This window comes from Melanotaenia boesemani, chromosome 21 (assembly GCF_017639745.1).
Source record: "Melanotaenia boesemani isolate fMelBoe1 chromosome 21, fMelBoe1.pri, whole genome shotgun sequence".
In the NCBI taxonomy this organism is placed as follows: Eukaryota; Metazoa; Chordata; class Actinopteri; order Atheriniformes; family Melanotaeniidae; genus Melanotaenia; species Melanotaenia boesemani.
In genome coordinates, this window is record NC_055702.1 from 1,822,310 (window position 1) to 1,841,476 (window position 19,167).

The following is a 19,167-nucleotide window of genomic DNA, read 5'->3' on the forward strand; positions in this document are numbered from 1 at the left end:
AGGCAACTTGGAAAGATGGAGGGTCGTTTAATTTAAGTAGATTCCTGATTTCACCTCTCTGAACAGTGTCTGGGAGGCTGTGGTTGCTGCTGCACGCAATGTTGATCGTGAACAGATCAAGACACTGACAGAATCTATGGATGGCAGGCTTTTGAGTGTCCTCGCAAAGAAAGGTGGTTATATTGGTCACTGATTTGTTTTTGTTTTGTTTTTGAATGCCAGAAATGTATATTTGTAAATTTTGAGTTGTTATATTGGTTTCCCTGGTGAAAATCAATAAGTGAAATGGGTATATATTTGGTTTTTGTTAAGTTGCCTAATAATTATGCATAGTAATAGTCACCTGCACACACAGATATCCTCCTAAGATACTAAAACTAAAAAAGCCCCACTCCAACTTCCAAGAATATTCAGCTTTGATATTTATGAGTCTTTTGTGTTCATTGCGAACATACAACTTGCCTAATAATTCTGCACAGCCTGTATATGGCCCATGTCTGACCCAGGCCACTTTCATATGTGGTCCTAAATCAGATCCATATGTGATGTATTTCTGAAGGGAGAGAACTGAGCATTAAGACCTGCAAAGTGACCGTAGAACTGGAGCAAAAGCAAAAGGCCCCTCCCACCCGGCTTCTCTCTTCGACCCTCTTTCTGCTCACCGGTGTGTCGATCTTGATCAGAGCGATGTCGGCCTTCTCGTCAATGTCTTTGATCTTAGCATCGTATGTAGCTCCGCTCTTCAGCTCCACCTGCAGGAAACAATGAAACGTTCTCCTGATCAGAAACCGCTACGCCAGCAGAATCACACACACACACACACACACACACACACACACACACACACACACACACACACACACACAAAAAAAAAATCTAATTTTCAAAAAGAACACACACACAAAAAAAAATCTAATTTTCAAAAAGAACAATCTGCTTATTACAAGGAAACTTTTGCTTTAAGAGAAAATAACTACGTTTCCATGGCAACACTAGGCATAGCATTAGAAGAAGTGATGAAACACTTACTTTAACATACATAAACATCCAAACTCATAACATGTCCCTCTTACTTATTAATTTATAATTTCCCTGTAGGGCTTAATAAAGTCTGCTCTCATGATGACAGGTTACCTGGCTACCCCCAGATTCTGCCAGTTTTGGGATACACTGAGCCTGTTTACATACACACCACAATTCTGATCATTGTGTGATCATCAGATCATTCAAGTGGTCATGTAGACATCATAATCTGATATTATCAGATAACTGCCATTATCAGCTTATGAAAAATCAGACTGACTGATCTGAAATAATGCCATGTCCATATTTTTAACGTAGTACTCATAATAACTTTGTTTCTGAACACCCGATGATAAAAATTCTAAATGAAAGGCAAGAAAACTATCAAAAAGTTAATAAATAAGGAGGCTCCCACATTAGCAGCTAACGCTAACACCACAGGCCCTTACATTAGCGGCTAACGCTAAGATCATGAGTTCTTACATTAACATCTAACACTGAGACAGAGGGACTTTCACATTAGCAGCTAACACTAAGATCCGAACACTAAGATCCGCATGTCCTTACATTAACAGCTAACGCTAAGACCGCAAGCTCTCACATTAGCAGTTAAGGCTAAGATCTGCATACCCTTACATTAACAGCTAACGCTAAGACCGCAAGCTCTCACATTAGCAGTTAACGCTAAGATCCGCATGCCCTTATATTAACAGCTAACGCTAAGACCGCAAGCTCTCACATTACAGCTAATGCTAAGGCCGCAAGCTCTCACATTACAGCTAAAGCTAAGACCGCGGGCTCTCACATTAGTAGCTAACGCTAAAAAAGTTGGCTCTCACATTAGCCGCTAATGCAAGAACAAGTTCTTCTAAACAAATCTAATAATTAACTGGTGAATGTAGACACAGATTTTTTTTAATGTAGTATTTCTTAGAAATGCATGTAGACACATCAGATCAGATTATTACAGTAATCTGATTACTCCCAGATATCTGATTTTGATGGTCATGTAAACTAGTTCTTTGTTGGATAATTACAGACAGCTCTCAATGCACATTAACAAAACCTGCTGGATATGCTTCATGTAAACCTGAAAGCCTTAATAAACCATTTATAGAAGAAATGATGTGTGAATGTTTCCAGTACTTTGTTTACCTTCACTCTGTGCTTATTGGCCACTACGTGGGCGTTAGTGACGATGAGTCCGTCCTCGGACACAACGAATCCGGAGCCGCTGGCGACGGCCACCTCCCGTTTAGAAAATCCCATCCTGAGCAGAGAGAGGAAGAAACGTAGAAAGTAAAACAGCAGCAGCTTGGATTTTACTGACAGATGACTCATTTAAATTCTGTGGCTTTAAATGAGATGTAAGGAGGTGGACAGATTTTCAGCTTTTAACATGTAGTACTTGCTTACCGTCACTTTTTAATGCACAGGGACCTGCTCTACAGCTACCTGTTTTACTTCTGAGGGCGTAACTGAAGCAGCAGCTGTAAATACCAACAGGAAATGTTGCTCTACAGGTCTCACTGGACAAGAAGTAGCACAGACCACCCAAATCTTAAAGATTTTCTAAGTGATGCTCCACCTATCAACAACTAATCCAGCATCATCTTCATGCTGCCTGTACTCTGAGATCTCTCCAGCCAGTAAAAGTCTTATCTTAACTCTTGTCTTATCTTTTGCTCTGTCCCTTTATCTCTGTCTTTTCCTCTCTTCCTATGTTTCTTTGCTGAATCAGCCACAGTGCACGTTCGAAACGACCAGTGTGTTGATCTTCATTTGCTAGCATGTTGCTAGCGTGTGATGCGGTGTATGAGGTGAAACTCAGCTGCAATGTCATGTGGAGTCCTGGAAGAAAAATTGGTGAAGTAGTTTCTTAGTCTTGGGACGCTGCTGGGAGTAGCAACAACTCTAGAAATGAACATAATAGATGTCAGTGTGGAATCGAAAGAGTCCGGAACGCAGAGTTTTAAGGTTTCGCAGAGTCTTTTAATATCGGACCTGCTCAACTTTGATGAGCAGCAGCAGTTTTGTGTGTTGCAACAAGCTGATAATGGCTTGTTCCTTTTTCCATTTCTGACATTTTCTGAAGATTCAGTTAAAATCTGCCAATAACGTTTTATGTTATGCTGCTAACAGACAGACAGACAACACACCGGAATACCTACATGACCTCCGCCTTGGCAGAGCTGATAAAAACATTATAGAGATGTAAATAAAAGGCAGCCGTGCTGCGCCAGGATGAATTTGTCCGAACGAAGGGTCCTGGATTTATCTGGATCAGCCTTGAGGTCCACCATCACATGATGATAATCACCATGCTGGTTCCTTGTTTGTAACACAGGATAAACCCAGGCTTGTCTTTCTCTTTGGTTCAGTAGAGTCTGCAGCATCCACATGTTGTTGCTCTTCTTACATCTCACTCTCATTATTCTGTCTTTAAACAGGTCAGAGATTTTCTTACTTGCGGAAGAGTTCAATGTGAACAACAGCGGGTGCGATTTTCTCCACCACATCGGCAATGAAGTTGTACTTGTAGCGAAGACTGTCTGGGTTCTGCTGACCTGAAGGGAGGAAAACATAGAGTCAGTCCACCATATCACACACAGAGAGCAGCTGAAGCTGAAAGATTCAGCATTGTTCAGACTCTGGCACAGGTATGTTGCCAGGCCACAGTGACAGAGGAGAAAAATGTAGGCGTGTGTTGCCAGGTTGGATAGAAAAAAAAATGTGCTCTTGTGAGAAAATCACCAGTGGTTTTGAAAATTGGTGCAAAGGGGCCCAAACTGTAGCTGCTGTGTTAAAGCAGATCCAGATGTTGGGTATATGATGTGTAGGCATGAGAGCAGCTGCAGCCTGTCCGCGGGGAGAGGGGCTAGCGTGTTTACTGACTGAATTAAACTGCTGCCATCACCTCATGTAACCCTCTTCTGGCTGGAGTCCAGAGGGGGTGCAACATCTGTCACAACTTTCTTTTTCCATCCCGCTGCTAAAGCTGCTGGGACCAGTTATTGGACCGCACGCCCCCCATCTGTGTCGTAAACATCAGAGCACTTAAAGACCAGTTAATAACAAACCATTTACTAATAATTACAGTTAATAAAGTATAATTAAGGCAAAATTAAACATGACCTTTGGAGCAAATTAATGCAAATTAAACGTCTAAAATCGATCTATAAACTGTAAACTTGTAATGGTCAAATCACTTTGCATCACTCATAGACGTCAACTCATCTCATTTATAAATTCTATTATGTCAAAGCTCTTCACATCACTGAGATACACAAGAAGGAGACAGTGGGTCTCATTCACCAACATCTTATGAATCTTCTTAAATTTGTTCTGCGTTGTACTTAGAAAAACCCTCTGTCGGCTTCGCGAACGTGTTCGTAGACCATGGAAGTGTTCGTATCTTTCCTCTTAGACTGGTGAGTACTAGTCTCTTGCAAATGGAAAGGACAGACTAGCTGGTTCTACTTAGCAGGTAAAAAATGTCCATAAAAGGTCATGACAGACAGAAGTGAGATGGCTAATATAATAACAACAAACATAATGACAAAAGGAGGAATGAAAACAAAAAATAAGATGTGCAATGAAGTCTAATTTTCCTCATTTTAAAGTGATAATTTGGTCATAATTAATCACACAGTGAGAATTAAATATTACAATAATAAAACAGCGTTAGGTACAAACGGGTCTTTAATTCCTCCTGAACCTGGGCCACAGCCTGCAGTCTGGACCATGAACGCATCAGGACCAACATCCTGGTGGATTTGTGGCCAAGGAGGAATGTAAAATAAATATTATAAAATAAATTATTAAACTGTATAGCCTGCTGTATTTTGTATAGCTGTGGCATCATGTTAGGATGTGGGTGGAGTGGTGCATCTGATGAATCCGCCAGGTGTTATTAACCATCATAACCTTGATTTCTGAATAAAACTACACCATAAAGACAAGGCTGTAGTAAATTTTAAAGATTAAAGAGCACATTCAGCAGGTGGATCTGGGAGTCATGGGTGACTTGGAGGTTTATGGATGGATGTTCTTGTGGTTGAGGGAACGATCTGGTGCGTGTTCAGTCTTTTACACCGATTGTGTTCGAGGAAGAATAGCAATAGAATAAGATCCGTCTTTACTGCGGCTTGTTCTTCAGTGAATGAAATGGATGAAAAATAGTTTAATTTTCCCCCGAGGGAAACGTTAGAACACGATCTGCAGTACCGTGCTATTTGTCTTAAAATAACAAAATTTGTTATTTAAAAATCCGATAAAAAAAACATGACTAGTTTTATTTTTGTATTTTACTGAACTGAACAGCAGAAAACATCACAGACACTGAATTTGTTCGAACTTGTTGGCTCTCAGATGTTCGTAAAAGTGTTCGTAGAATTAGTTCTTAGCTAAGAACAAATCCAAGTTATGAAGATTTTCATGAATGCCACAATCTTCGTAAAATTTTCTTAAGTAGGATTTAAAAACAAATTTGTGGTAAGAACTGTTGGTGAATGAGGCTCATGCTCTGTTTTATCGTACGTGACTAAATCAGAAAGAAAATGCAGAGTCAGTCAGTCTGGAGTCGAATTAACTAACAAGTCACTTCTACTGTAGGGAGGCTGGAGGGAAATGTGATCCACAAACATGAGATCTAAACCCGCTTTTTCCCGCTGTTTGTTTAGGTTTAGGCATCCCAGGTCCCTGCTAAGGTTTAAAACACACCGCTTCATAACATCAATAAAAAAAGCTTACGGCCACCTTGTGTGTTAATTATTCAGTGTTTACGCCACCGGTCCAAACCAAACGAGAGGCTGTCTACAGACTGGAAGAGGAGGCAGGACCAGCAATGGGCCTAAAACTAAACCATCCCACAGCACCAAACACAATGTCAGAACAAACCTGTAGAGACGCACAGATGAGTATAACATCGGTTTTAAAGGATACTTTTCTTTTAACCAGAAGAATATAGGTCAAATTTTCATTATTGATTAAACATAAAAGTAATTAAGATAACTGGTTAGTTATAGATTAATACACAGCGGTTAGTGTGATGTGTTCTGGCTCAACGTTGAGCGAGCAGGTGAGTCCACAGATTTGATTTGGTTGTTGTGTTTAGTCAATAAATACCTCCAATGGCTGCTTCTCATATGATCTGGTGTGGTTTTCTTCTCAGCGTGGCGTTCTTACTTAAAAGCAGACGCTTTTATCCAAAGCGACTTACATTTGAGAGTAAGAACAACACTACTATATTTTCATAGCAACAAAGCAAATAAAACAGTAACATTAGCTTCTTTGACTCAGAGCTTACCAGGGAAGGCATTAGGCCAAGCTAACACACAGCGCCGTCTGCTGAATTACAGAACTCACTACTTCTAACAATCTGATTCATCTGAACATCTGTTTTCATCTGCCTCCTGCCAGTGATCCTGGTTCTGGTCTTCATGGACGGAGCTAGGGGGTAAGAGGAAGGTGACTGGTTTTGGAATCTCAGGCCTGCAGCTCTACTTTTTGCAGGTGATATGGTTCTGCTGGCCATGACCTTAAACACACACTAGAGTGTTTCTCCGCCTGGTGTGATGTGTCTGGGATGAAAGGATCCGAGGCCATGGTTCTCAACAGGAAGAGGGTGGAGGGCTTCCTCTGGGCCCGTGGTGGGTGGTAGTATCTCGGGATCTTGGTCATGAGTAATGAAGTGAGAGATGGGAAGACGGATCGAGGCTTTGACAGCAGAATGAGAACAACTCCAATGTTGTAAAGAGGGAGTTGATCCAAAAGTCAAAGCTTTCCCTTTACGCGTCTATCTTCCCGCTAACCATCACCTTTGGTCGAGATTTGGGTAATGGCTGAAAGAAGATCACAGATGACTGGGATAGGTTTTCTTCAGAGGGTGGCTGGACTCTGTGTTTTGGTTGATTCAGCTGATGCCTCCTGGTTGGTGTACGATGTCTCTACAGCCACTGCAAGAATGTTCTTGTATGTCAGCGGTGAAAAAGCAAATAGCTTAATTTAACCCTAAAAAGTCCAAGCCATTTTTTTCTTTTCCTTTTTGGTCTGCCTGGTGTTATTTAATATAAATTAACCAGCCAGTAACAGCTCAACCCTTTTAACCCCAGATAACACCGATTGTTATCATGGATCAGTGTAGATTTACCAGATAGAGTCTCTGAATAAAACTACATTTAGTGGCTGGATTGTAAACCTCCTGGACGGGATAGAAATGCTGGAAAACCTCCGTAGATCATCGAAAGGGTAGCTATCCATCACATTTACCCCACAGAGATACACACCACCGCTCCTGAGACACTGGTGAGGACAGAAGGACAGATGCTGCTTAGAGAGACCTAGCAGGGCTTTAAGGGTTGAACGTGTGGAACAACGGTGATGGATCATGTAGAAATCACACAGACTGGTAGAATATGGATTTATGGTCAGAAAACGATGCTTTATCCATGTCAAACTCAAATTATAGTTTTAAAGTCATGAAATAATCTAAAATGGTAAGAATTTTCAGATTTTTCTTTTTTCAGATAAATAAAGCATGGCCTAAAGATGCAGCTCAGTATTTCCAGAGGTTGGTTGGTTATGGAGAGAAATCGATTTATTTTGTATGAAACTTTGGGTACTTGCACATGTATGTTCAAATGTACACACAAATAAATTTACATGTGCAAATTACATAAATGAACAAATATTAAAATTCTACACACAAATTTTACAACTTGAACCTCTCAAACATATTTATTCATGTTTAAAAAAGGTGTTGACACAGACAAATGGCTAAAAACGTGTTTACGAATCGCCTGGTACGCGCGGACAAAACAGCATTTACGCTCACATCAGTTTACCAGATGTGACGCTCATAAACGAACTGATTCTTCTGAGCGCCTCTTTTGAATGAACCATGAGAACCGTGCCGCAGTTGTGAGCTGTTCGTTTGTGAGTCATTTAATTTTAGCTATCCATGCTGAGTATTATTTCAAATGTTTAGTTAAATCTGCATTGATGTCTCTCAGGTTTATTGTGTACTTATTTATATTTTTCCTATATTTTTAGATCTTTTAAAATGTATTTTTATTCTTATTGAGGCTGTCAAAAATAATGCATTAATGCCGGTAACTAATTTATGGAATTAATTGCGTTAATATTTTTAATGCGATTAACGGCATGACAAGCCCAAATCATCCATCACTTCTTATGGCCCATTTCTGCTCCCTTACGTACATAATAGGTACGTCTGATTTAAACGTCATACGTTGCAACCCTCACACTTCCATGTGTTGTTGTTGCCAAGGTTGTTTAGTCAATTCATCCACCAGGGGGCAGAGTTCAGAGTTTGTTCGCGCGTTCTGACAACAGTTTCAGACTCTGGTTGGTGGAGGTAATGCACCGCTATAAAGTTGTTTCTAACCACCAAAAAATCCTCTACAGTTGTTATCCTCGTCTTCTTCTTCTTCTTCTCTGATTTGTTCCTTTCACCCGCTACATGCCAGCTACCTGCTCAACACTGCCTCCGCAGGTTCCGGGGCTTTTGCTCTGTTTGCTGCATTAAGCCACAAATTCGCAAGATCCCGAAAACGGACCAAATTATGCTCGTAAACGATGTCGGAGAAAGATGAAATGTCCGTCTTCATCCGTCTTCTGCATCGAGCATAAAGGACCTTAGGTCTGAAATTGGTCGGATTAACCCCTTAAAACCCTTTAAATTTCACAGAAAACAGGTTTTTATGGATAAAAGACGTGTTGTGGTGCAACTATTTTACTGGACTACTTTTACTGGACCCTTGCTGATGAATGGGAGCATCGTCTGCTACTGGAGTACAGTATAGCTTCTAAGATGAATTCCAGCTATGATTGTAGCCTGGTTATTCCTCCCTGCAAAACACAGCTAGAAGCAACAGAAAAACACGGCTGAAGACATGAAAGTTAGTTTTCTTCTTTACTGTTTTTGCTTAAACTTCTACTTTAAGATGTCTCCACCTTCTAAATAAAACTCTTCTGTAACGGCTTTAACTCTCCGACTCATTCACGCTGCTCTCCTTTACCTGTTCTGCTTTAAATAGATTTAATCCTTAGTGCAGCTCAGGTCATTGAGGTTGGGATGAAAGTGTCTGAAACAATCAATGCTGTTAGCTACAGGAGCTGAACACATGAACAAATCAGACCTCTTTAATCAGAATCATGATAATAAACATAAAGCAGAGGTTTCTAAATGTTTGGCTTTTAGGAGACGCAGCTGGCTGCAGCTTCATTCAATCATGGACTAGAATAGAAAAAAAAAAAACTTCATTAATCCCCAAAGGTGACATTAGGAACTCTCTCCTTATTGGCTCCATCTGTTCGGGCAGGTGGTCGCTTTTCCTGCACGGCCTGAGAACGAACTTTATTTAAGCCATCAGTGGATGTTTAAAACGGAAAGTCATAAATGTTTAAGCTGCTTTTGATCAAATGAAGTGTGAAGTGGTAAAACTCTTGACTGGGGTTTGAATGCAAGTCAAGTTATGTCACAGCAGCTTCACCTCTGACTCACTTCCACCTTATGCAACCACCAAACTGAAGAGTTTCAGATGGAGCAGCTTGTTATAAGAGCTCAGCTGACCTTCTGGAAGACTCTCCTCTGTGTGCTGGTCTGACTGAGTTTTCTCCTGCAGCTTTAACCCTTAAAACGCCAAGAAGGTTTTAGACATTTTATGTCTGCTTGTTTTGCACATAGAAGCTGGAGCTTTTAATCCCAGTATAAACCAGTCTGTAGCAGCTTTTAATCCCAGTATAAACCAGTCTGTAGCAGCTTTTAATCCCAGTATAAACCAGTCTGTAGGGGCTTTTAATCCCAGTATAAACCAGTCTGTAGGGGCTTTTAATACCAGTATAAACCAGTCTGTAGGGGCTTTTAATCCCAGTATAAACCAGTCTGTAGCAGCTTTTAATCCCAGTATCAACCAGTCTGTAGCAGCTTTTAATCCCAGTATAAACCAGTCTGTAGCAGCTTTTAATCCCAGTATAAACCAGTCTGTAGCAGCTTTTAATCCCAGTATAAACCAGTCTGTAGGGGCTTTTAATCCCAGTATAAACCAGTCTGTAGGGGCTTTTAATCCCAGTATAAACCAGTCTGTAGGGGCTTTTAATCCCAGTATAAACCAGTGTGTAGCAGCTTTTAATCCCAGTATCAACCAGTCTGTAGCAGCTTTTAATCCCAGTATAAACCAGTCTGTAGGGGCTTTTAATACCAGTATAAACCAGTGTGTAGCAGCTTTTAATCCCAGTATCAACCAGTCTGTAGCAGCTTTTAATCCCAGTTTAAACCAGTCTGTAGGGGCTTTTAATCCCAGTATAAACCAGTCTGTAGGGGCTTTTAATCCCAGTATAAACCAGTCTGTAGGGGCTTTTAATCCCAGTATAAACCAGTGTGTAGCAGCTTTTAATCCCAGTATCAACCAGTCTGTAGCAGCTTTTAATCCCAGTTTAAACCAGTCTGTAGGGGCTTTTAATACCAGTATAAACCAGTCTGTAGGGGCTTTTAATCCCAGTATAAACCAGTGTGTAGCAGCTTTTAATCCCAGTATCAACCAGTCTGTAGCAGCTTTTAATCCCAGTATAAACCAGTCTGTAGCAGCTTTTAATCCCAGTATAAACCAGTCTGTAGCAGCTTTTAATCCCAGTATAAACCAGTCTGTAACAGCTTTTAATCCCAGTATAAACCAGTCTGTAGCAGCTTTTAATCCCAGTATAAACCAGTCTGTAGCAGCTTTTAATCCCAGTATAAACCAGTCTGTAACAGCTTTTAATCCCAGTATGAACCAGTCTGTAACAGCTTTTAATCCCAGTATAAACCAGTGTGTAGCAGCTTTTAATCCCAGTATAAACCAGTCTGTAACAGCTTTTAATCCCAGTATCAACCAGTCTGTAGCAGCTTTTAATCCCAGTATAAACCAGTCTGTAGCAGCTTTTAATCCCAGTATAAACCAGTCTGTAGCAGCTTTTAATCCCAGTATAAACCAGTCTGTAGGGGCTTTTAATCCCAGTATAAACCAGTCTGTAGGGGCTTTTAATCCCAGTATAAACCAGTCTGTAGGGGCTTTTAATCCCAGTATAAACCAGTGTGTAGCAGCTTTTAATCCCAGTATCAACCAGTCTGTAGCAGCTTTTAATCCCAGTATAAACCAGTCTGTAGGGGCTTTTAATACCAGTATAAACCAGTCTGTAGGGGCTTTTAATCCCAGTATAAACCAGTGTGTAGCAGCTTTTAATCCCAGTATCAACCAGTCTGTAGCAGCTTTTAATCCCAGTATAAACCAGTCTGTAGCAGCTTTTAATCCCAGTATAAACCAGTCTGTAGCAGCTTTTAATCCCAGTATAAACCAGTCTGTAACAGCTTTTAATCCCAGTATAAACCAGTCTGTAGCAGCTTTTAATCCCAGTATAAACCAGTCTGTAGCAGCTTTTAATCCCAGTATAAACCAGTCTGTAACAGCTTTTAATCCCAGTATGAACCAGTCTGTAACAGCTTTTAATCCCAGTATAAACCAGTGTGTAGCAGCTTTTAATCCCAGTATAAACCAGTCTGTAACAGCTTTTAATGCCAGTATAAACCAGTCTGTAACAGCTTTTAATCCCAGTATAAACCAGTCTGTAGCAGCTTTTAATCCCAGTATAAACCAGTCTGTAACAGCTTTTAATCCCAGTATAAACCAGTCTGTAGCAGCTTTTAATCCCGGTATAAACCAGTCTGTAGCAGCTTTTAATCCCAGTATAAACCAGTCTGTAGCAGCTTTTAATCTCACTATAAACCAGTCTGTAACAGCTTTTAATCCCGGTATAAACCAGTCTGTAGCAGCTTTTAATCCCAGTATAAACCAGTCTGTAACAGCTTTTAATCCCAGTATAAACCAGTCTGTAGCATCTTTTAATCCCAGTATGAACCAGTCTGTAGCAGCTTTTAATCCCAGTATAAACCAGTGTGTAACAGCTTTTAATCCCAGTATAAACCAGTCTGTAGCATCTTTTAATCCCAGTATAAACCAGTCTGTAGCATCTTTTAATCTTTTTTAAGCTTTTAAAGTGTCAGTATCAACGCTGCATGCAGAAAGGTGGTGAACAGTCAGCACTGAGTCAGGAGATGAAAGGATCTCGGCTCAGGTGTCGTAGGGGAGCTCTGCAGCAGCTTCAGCTCACACTCCTGCAGGGTGATAACAGCTCGCACAGCGGATGAGACTCAACAACATCTCGCTCCTGAAGAGCTGAGTCACTCTGCAACTGTGCTTTGTTGATGTCGTATTCAAGCCTGTCAATCTGACCACGAGCCTACAAGTCTGCACAGGAAGCAGAAAAGTAAAAAACAAAGAAGAAGAAGCCTTCTGGTCCTCAAATCTGGGTTAAATAAGGGAGTGCCCTAAATCTGTGTCTGTTTAAGGAGTTGCACAATTCACCCGATCATTTCCAAGAAATGAATCACATACTCTCAACGTGGCGTGTCTTCCTGTTCGAATGTGGAAGATCAAATGTGAAAGAAGAGGTTTAGATTAGGATTAAAAGAAAAGTAGCAGAAGAATGACTCAAAAAACCTTTGTTGGTTTTGGGTTTAACAAATCCAAGATGGAAGACTGTGTGGAGCAGGACGGACGAGAAGAAGAAGAAAAGGTTGCTTTGGATTTCAGGAGAAGGAGAAAGTGGAGGATTTGACCTCGTTTAACTTCGAGTCTGAATGAAACCGCCTCAGCAAACTGGTGTGTTTACAGCTGTAGCTTGTGTAGGACGAGTGTGTGTGTCTGCTTCTTAATATGTTTTCATGGATCGCCCTGGCTCGGTCTCACAGGGAAGGTCTATTTCTGCAGCACAGGGCCGGCACTCAGGACATGCTGGCCTGATTTCAAGACATTATGACCCTGTTAAGATAACAGATAGTGTGTGTATGAGTTTGTGTGTGTGTGTAAGAGAGAGTGTGTAAGTGTGTGTGTGTGTGAGTTGATGTGTGTGTAAGAGAGTGTTTAGAGGTGGAAAACAATCCCATTTAGAGTCTCCTGCAGTGCAAGGCGCTGGTCAGCAGATGGAGGGATGCCAGAGAGACGGAGAGAGGAGGTGTGAAGAAAAGTGGAATAATGTGAAGAACGTCGGCTATTCGCTGTCAGACAAAACGACTGAAATGCTCCAACTTTAACGCCACCCTCCGTGCACGCTCACAGCTGTGGAAAAACACAGCTGCATCACTCAGGAGGTCAACCACAGGTTTTCAAACATGGAGTTTGTTTTCCAGCCAAAATCAGCTGATTAAGCTTCAGCTGCTGACGTCCACACGGAGACGAGTTCAGGTGTTTCTGCCAGTTTTCCTTTGTTTGGATGTTTCGTCTACATGGAAGCGAAGTTCAGAGATGCAGGTTTTTAAACAGGGTCCCAAACTGAATAGATCTGAAAATGTCTCCATTTTGTTTCCGATGATGCCATAACTCCACCTCTCCCTTTACCTGCATGTGCAAACCTGGTCCACAGGTACGACAGGGAGGGCTACAGTGCTGCACTCGTACTGCAGAAGCTATGTGACCCAAAGCAGAAGTTCCCCCTCATCAGCCCACACTGATGTCTCCATCGTAGCTCGACTCGCCAGCAGGCCTGGAGCCTGAAGGTCTGTTCTCACCATGGCTACTGTAATACTGATACCCGAGTATAATGTACTCAGGTATCAGTCAGAACTCCCTTCATCAACTGAACTTTATTCAAAACTCTACATTAAGACTCATTGCTAGTAAAAAAAAACAGCATGATGAACTGACCTGGTATGTCTGACCTCTCAGATCTCCACATAGACCTTCTAACCATCACGAGATCACAACTTATTACATCTGACAAAATATATCTGAAAACATACGACTTAGCCTGAAAGATGACGTAATAGTGCTTTCTAATGTCTTCAAGTATTGGAGCCTTTTAACCAGTGATTTCTCTGATGAGATTGGAGTTCTGACCAGATAGATCACACGGTTAAAAAATGTTTTAATGTCACTTTTTGAGGGTTGAAGCAACGATGTTAAGTAAGCTAATATGCTAAATTAGCCAACCATTTTACCTGATGCTGTGCAAGGTGTAAAATTTCATGAAAAAGAATAAAATGCATTGTTTTAACCCCAAAAATCAATTTTATTCAAGCAGTTTCATGAAACATTTGTAAAAACATCTTTTTCAAGTGACATCTCTTTAAATGTGTGTGTGAGTTAGAGGGATGGCCGGCCACAGTCCACTTCTGAAATCTGATTCTTAATCATTCATCCTATAAAATATTGACATGTGGCTGCACATTTCTAGAAGAGATTTTAATGTTATGTAAGGCTATTAACCTGATGTTAGCATGAAGCTATAGCAGTGTTAATCTGATTGTATGCTAGCACTAGATTAGCTTTAAGACAATGTGGGGAAACCAGGTCATATTTAGTTTTCAGTGAGTGTATTAAGGGACGCCACATCAACTCAGTTCATCAAGATTTTCACACTGGAGCTGAAAATTAACTATAAAGGTGCTCAAAGACAAGCTCAGTGTCCATGTTACTTAGTGCTGATGAAGCTAGCGCTACATGATCCAGTTTTATTTAAAAACCAGCTAGCAAGGCTGCTAGCTGGTTTTAAAGTATCTACAGCAGGAACGTGTGGAGAAATAGATCTGATTCAGAAGAGAAAGATATAAGAATAAAGAGGGAGAAGAGATATTTCTGACTTTTAAAGGTCCCATATTATACACTTTATTCCCAATCTGAGACCATTCATTAATATCTAAATGAAATATTTCCGCCATGGTATGGACAAATCGACCCTCAGTTTGAGTGCAGCGGCTTCTCTTCACCTCCCTCTTTTTAGCAGCTTCAGAAATGTGCCGTTTATGGTGGGCGGAACCCTGGTGGAGCAGCTCAGCTGTTGGCTCCGCCCATCGCATCGCCCGTCATGAGGTGATTGACAGGTTAATATATTTTCAAGCTATCAGACTAATAAGGCCGAAACGATAAAATAACTGCCAGCTCTTACCTCTCCAGCTGTGTCACGGACAGTTGGTATTGAACCTGGCTTCAGCTTCAAACGGTTGGCGAAGCCTGCTTTCCATGCCCCCATGTTGTGGAAACAGTCCTCTTTGAAATGCTGGCCACAGACATGCAAAACCTTTGGAAGTTTTCTGGGTACATTTCCTCCAAAAATAAAATTAATCCACTCAGTCCTCGTGGGTTCAGTGGATGGAAGTAAAAAAACGTTTTCGTGTTCATTTATGCAGCCACAAACAGAACAGTGCTTCTGTCGCTTAGCCATGTCCGCTAACGAGGGTTGCTGAAGAGGGAAAAACACTGGGCGCTAGGTGATTTTTAGAGGGCGGGCTTTGAGAGCCGGTAGACGGGTCCATCGCTCTGTGGGGAGTGGTTATTGTCCCTTATGACGTCATAACGTACACGCTTTCAAACAAGCTCATTTCAGCGCTTACTTCCCTAGAGGTGGAGCAGGGGGGAGAGAGAGCGCCTGAAAGAGTTTCACACTTACGGGTCTCCTACACATGCGGGGGGACCAGTATGACTGTTCCAAAACCATTAAAAAGTGAATTTTGCATAATATGGGACCTTTAAGTAAAATAAAAGGACACAGATGAGGTCAGCAGACTTGAAAGCTCCCAACATGGAGCTAGCCACATCAGGATCCAGTCTACCACCACCACCAGACAGCAGAGCAGAACCGATCCCCCTACTACCACATCAGGATCCAGTCTACCACCACCACCAGACAGCAGACCAGAACCGATCCCCCTACTACCACATCAGGATCCAGTCTACCACCACCACCAGACAGCAGACCAGAACCAATCCCCTTACTACCACACCAGGATCCAGTCTACCACCACCACCAGACAGCAGACCAAAACCGATCCCCCTACTGCCACATCAGGATCCAGTCTACCACCACCACCAGACAGCAGAGCAGAACCGATCCCCCTACTACCACACCAGGATCCAGTCTACCACCACCACCACCACCAGACAGCAGACCAGAACCGATCCCCCTACTACCACACCAGGATCCAGTCTACCACCACCACCAGACAGCAGACCAGAACCGATCCCCCTACTACCACATCAGGATCCAGTCTACCACCACCACCAGACAGCAGACCAGAACCGATCCCCTTACTACCACATCAGGATCCAGTCTACCACCACCACCACCACCAGACAGCAGACCAGAACCGATCCCCCTACTACCACACCAGGATCCAGTCTACCACCACCACCAGACAGCAGACCAGAACCGATCCCCCTACTACCACACCAGGATCCAGTCTACCACCACCACCAGACAGCAGACCAGAACCGATCCCCTTACTACCACACCAAGATCCAGTCTACCACCACCACCAGACAGCAGACCAGAACCGATCCCCTTACTACCACACCAGGATCCAGTCTACCACCACCACCAAACAGCAGACCAGAACCGATCCCCTTACTACCACACCAAGATCCAGTCTACCACCACCACCAGACAGCAGACCAGAACCGATCCCCTTACTACCACACCAGGATCCAGTCTACCACCACCACCAGACAGCGGACCAGAACCGATCCCCTTACTACCACACCAAGATCCAGTCTACCACCACCACCAGACAGCGGACCAGAACCGATCCCCCTACTACCACACCAGGATCCAGTCTACCACCACCACCAGACAGCAGACCAGAACCGATCCCCTTACTACCACACCAAGATCCAGTCTACCACCACCACCAGACAGCAGACCAGAACCGATCCCCTTACTACCACACCAGGATCCAGTCTACCACCACCACCAAACAGCAGACCAGAACCGATCCCCTTACTACCACACCAAGATCCAGTCTACCACCACCACCAGACAGCAGACCAGAACCGATCCCCTTACTACCACACCAGGATCCAGTCTACCACCACCACCAGACAGCGGACCAGAACCGATCCCCTTACTACCACACCAAGATCCAGTCTACCACCACCACCAGACAGCGGACCAGAACCGATCCCCCTACTACCACACCAGGATCCAGTCTACCACCACCACCAGACAGCGGACCAGAACATCTTATGAACTGGTTCAAAGTTCAGTTTATTTCTGTTGTTTTAAATTAGAAGTGAGAATGAAAGACTGAACTAGAAAAACCTGGAACCAACCAACTAGCCTGTTGCTGGGAAGTCATTCTCCTGAAGGCTGCAAACAGTGTGTTTTGGGACATTTGGGGATGTTGGCAGGGGTCTGTCCCTTTCCTGATGGCCTTTTTTAAATGGTGAGGACCTGCAGATATCCTCTTAAACTGGACGGATGCCTCATCTCCATGTCTCTTCAAATTAGAAGTCAGTGAGGTTGAGGTTCTAACTTGCTTTTTAAGTGCAGGCAGACATAACTTACATAGAAATGTAAGCTTGTACTGTCAGAATCTTCTGCAAACAGTAAGTAATGTTTCTGTGAGTAAAACCACATGAAGCATGAAATGCTGTGTCTGCAGCTTTTCTCCTTTCACCTCCACCTGCCATCTCAGAGCAGGACTGCATCTCTGAGCAGTGTTGTTGGTTTGTTGTGTTATGTTAGAGTGTGCAATGCATGGTGGGTAACGTAGTGTGAAGCCAGTGTATTGCAGGTGAAAATGTAGGCAGTGACCTCTGTAATCTGAACAAGTTTATGTTCAAGTTATTTATTTACAAATGTGTTGCGTTCAGTTTAGTGCTGACAGAAAAATGAACGTGGGCTATTCAATAAACATGTTTATTTGAACATGGCCGCCTTAAAGTCGTGCCCACCCTCTGGCCCCCCCATGTATAAAAGTCTAGCTCCACCACTGTTTGCAGTAAACTATTGATTGACTGTCATTTTCATATTTTTGGACATTTTATGAACCTAATAAAGTCTAACCTGAGACAATCCCGAGTTAGTTTGTCCACGAAGAAAAGAAAGTCATCTTTAATTCATTAAAAAGGCTTTTGTTTACTGCAGTGACTGTTTAAGGTTATTTAGAAGGGTTTACATATTTAGAGCGCTGTGTGAAGGCAGCTGCAAAGGTCTTCAAGTTCAGATGTAAACATTATCATCACACACTGAAATATTTCTTTTCCGGTTTCAGGATTTTCCCCACAGATTTGCTGGTATCGCGCACACAACTCTCACCTTTCCCACAGGCTCCTCTCTGGATGAAGATGACCGGCGGCTGCTGCAGCTTCATCGCCCGGTTACTGACGCGCTTCAGCTCGCAGATGTTCCGGTACGACACGCCGTCGCTGCCACACACCGGCTCGGAGTTGGTGCACACGCACACGCCGGCCTTGCCTCTCCGCCTGACGGTGGCGGAAACCTCCACACCGTCGGTCACCACGCACTCCATCCCCTCGGCGCAGTCCTGGTCTCCGGTTCCGCCGCACTGCTCGCCCTCGCCGGACGCGCACACCGGGCAGCAGTTGCAGCCGTCCAGCACGTCGCCGGCCAGGCAGTCGGCGGGGATCGATGGGCACTGCGACTTGTCGCATTTCTCCGGGCAGCCGATGGCGAAGCGCTTGGCGATGCGCGCTTCGGCCACCAGACAGAAGGAGGCGAGCAGGGCCGTTACGCACAGAACAAACTGGAGACGCATGACGGGACAGTCCGACAGAAACCCGAGGAGAAGGAGCGGAGTGAAGAGAAGTTGTGAGAGGACTTTAGTTTTAAAGACAACGGCACACAGTCACCGAACCTTCCCCGGCGGGACAAACGGACGCAGTGGAGAACTATTCCAGCTGCTCCGGGTTATACAAGCTGCAGGATAAACACAGGAGGGGATTGGTGGAGCGATATGACGTTTCTTAGGGGGAGGGAGGGGATGATGGAGGGGTGAAAGTGGAGGTGGATGAGATTAGAGTGGAATAAACAAGTAACTGTAGGCCTGTACAGTGAATCTACTCAAATACTCTGAACAAGACAAACTTTGAGTTCTGATCCACTTTTTTCAAAGATTACCTTTTAATTTCAAATGATTGATTTATTAAACATGAAATAATTACAGACTGACCATCTGCAAAAGTTTAATTTCTGATGGATGATTTAAACTTTTAGCTCAGATCTTATAAAGCTTCTCCACACATGTTGCATTCACTGCGAGCTCCCTGATCTTCCAGGTGTCAGCACGCATTA

General features: G+C 43.0%; 1 protein-coding gene across 1 annotated transcript in view; it reads right to left on the reverse strand.

Moving 5' to 3' along the window:
* Nucleotides 1–18,779, reverse strand: part of htra1b (HtrA serine peptidase 1b) — a 40,846-nt gene extending 22,067 nt beyond the window's left edge. The window contains exons 1-4 of the mRNA XM_041974441.1: nt 18,172–18,779; nt 3,491–3,590; nt 2,179–2,293; nt 663–752 (exon numbers count right to left, since the gene is read on the reverse strand). Of these exons, the coding sequence (XP_041830375.1) occupies nt 663–752; nt 2,179–2,293; nt 3,491–3,590; nt 18,172–18,631 (765 nt within the window). The 5' untranslated portion in view covers nt 18,632–18,779. The remainder of the gene's footprint in view (nt 1–662; nt 753–2,178; nt 2,294–3,490; nt 3,591–18,171) is intronic.
* Between the last annotated feature and the right edge of the window lie 388 nt (nt 18,780–19,167).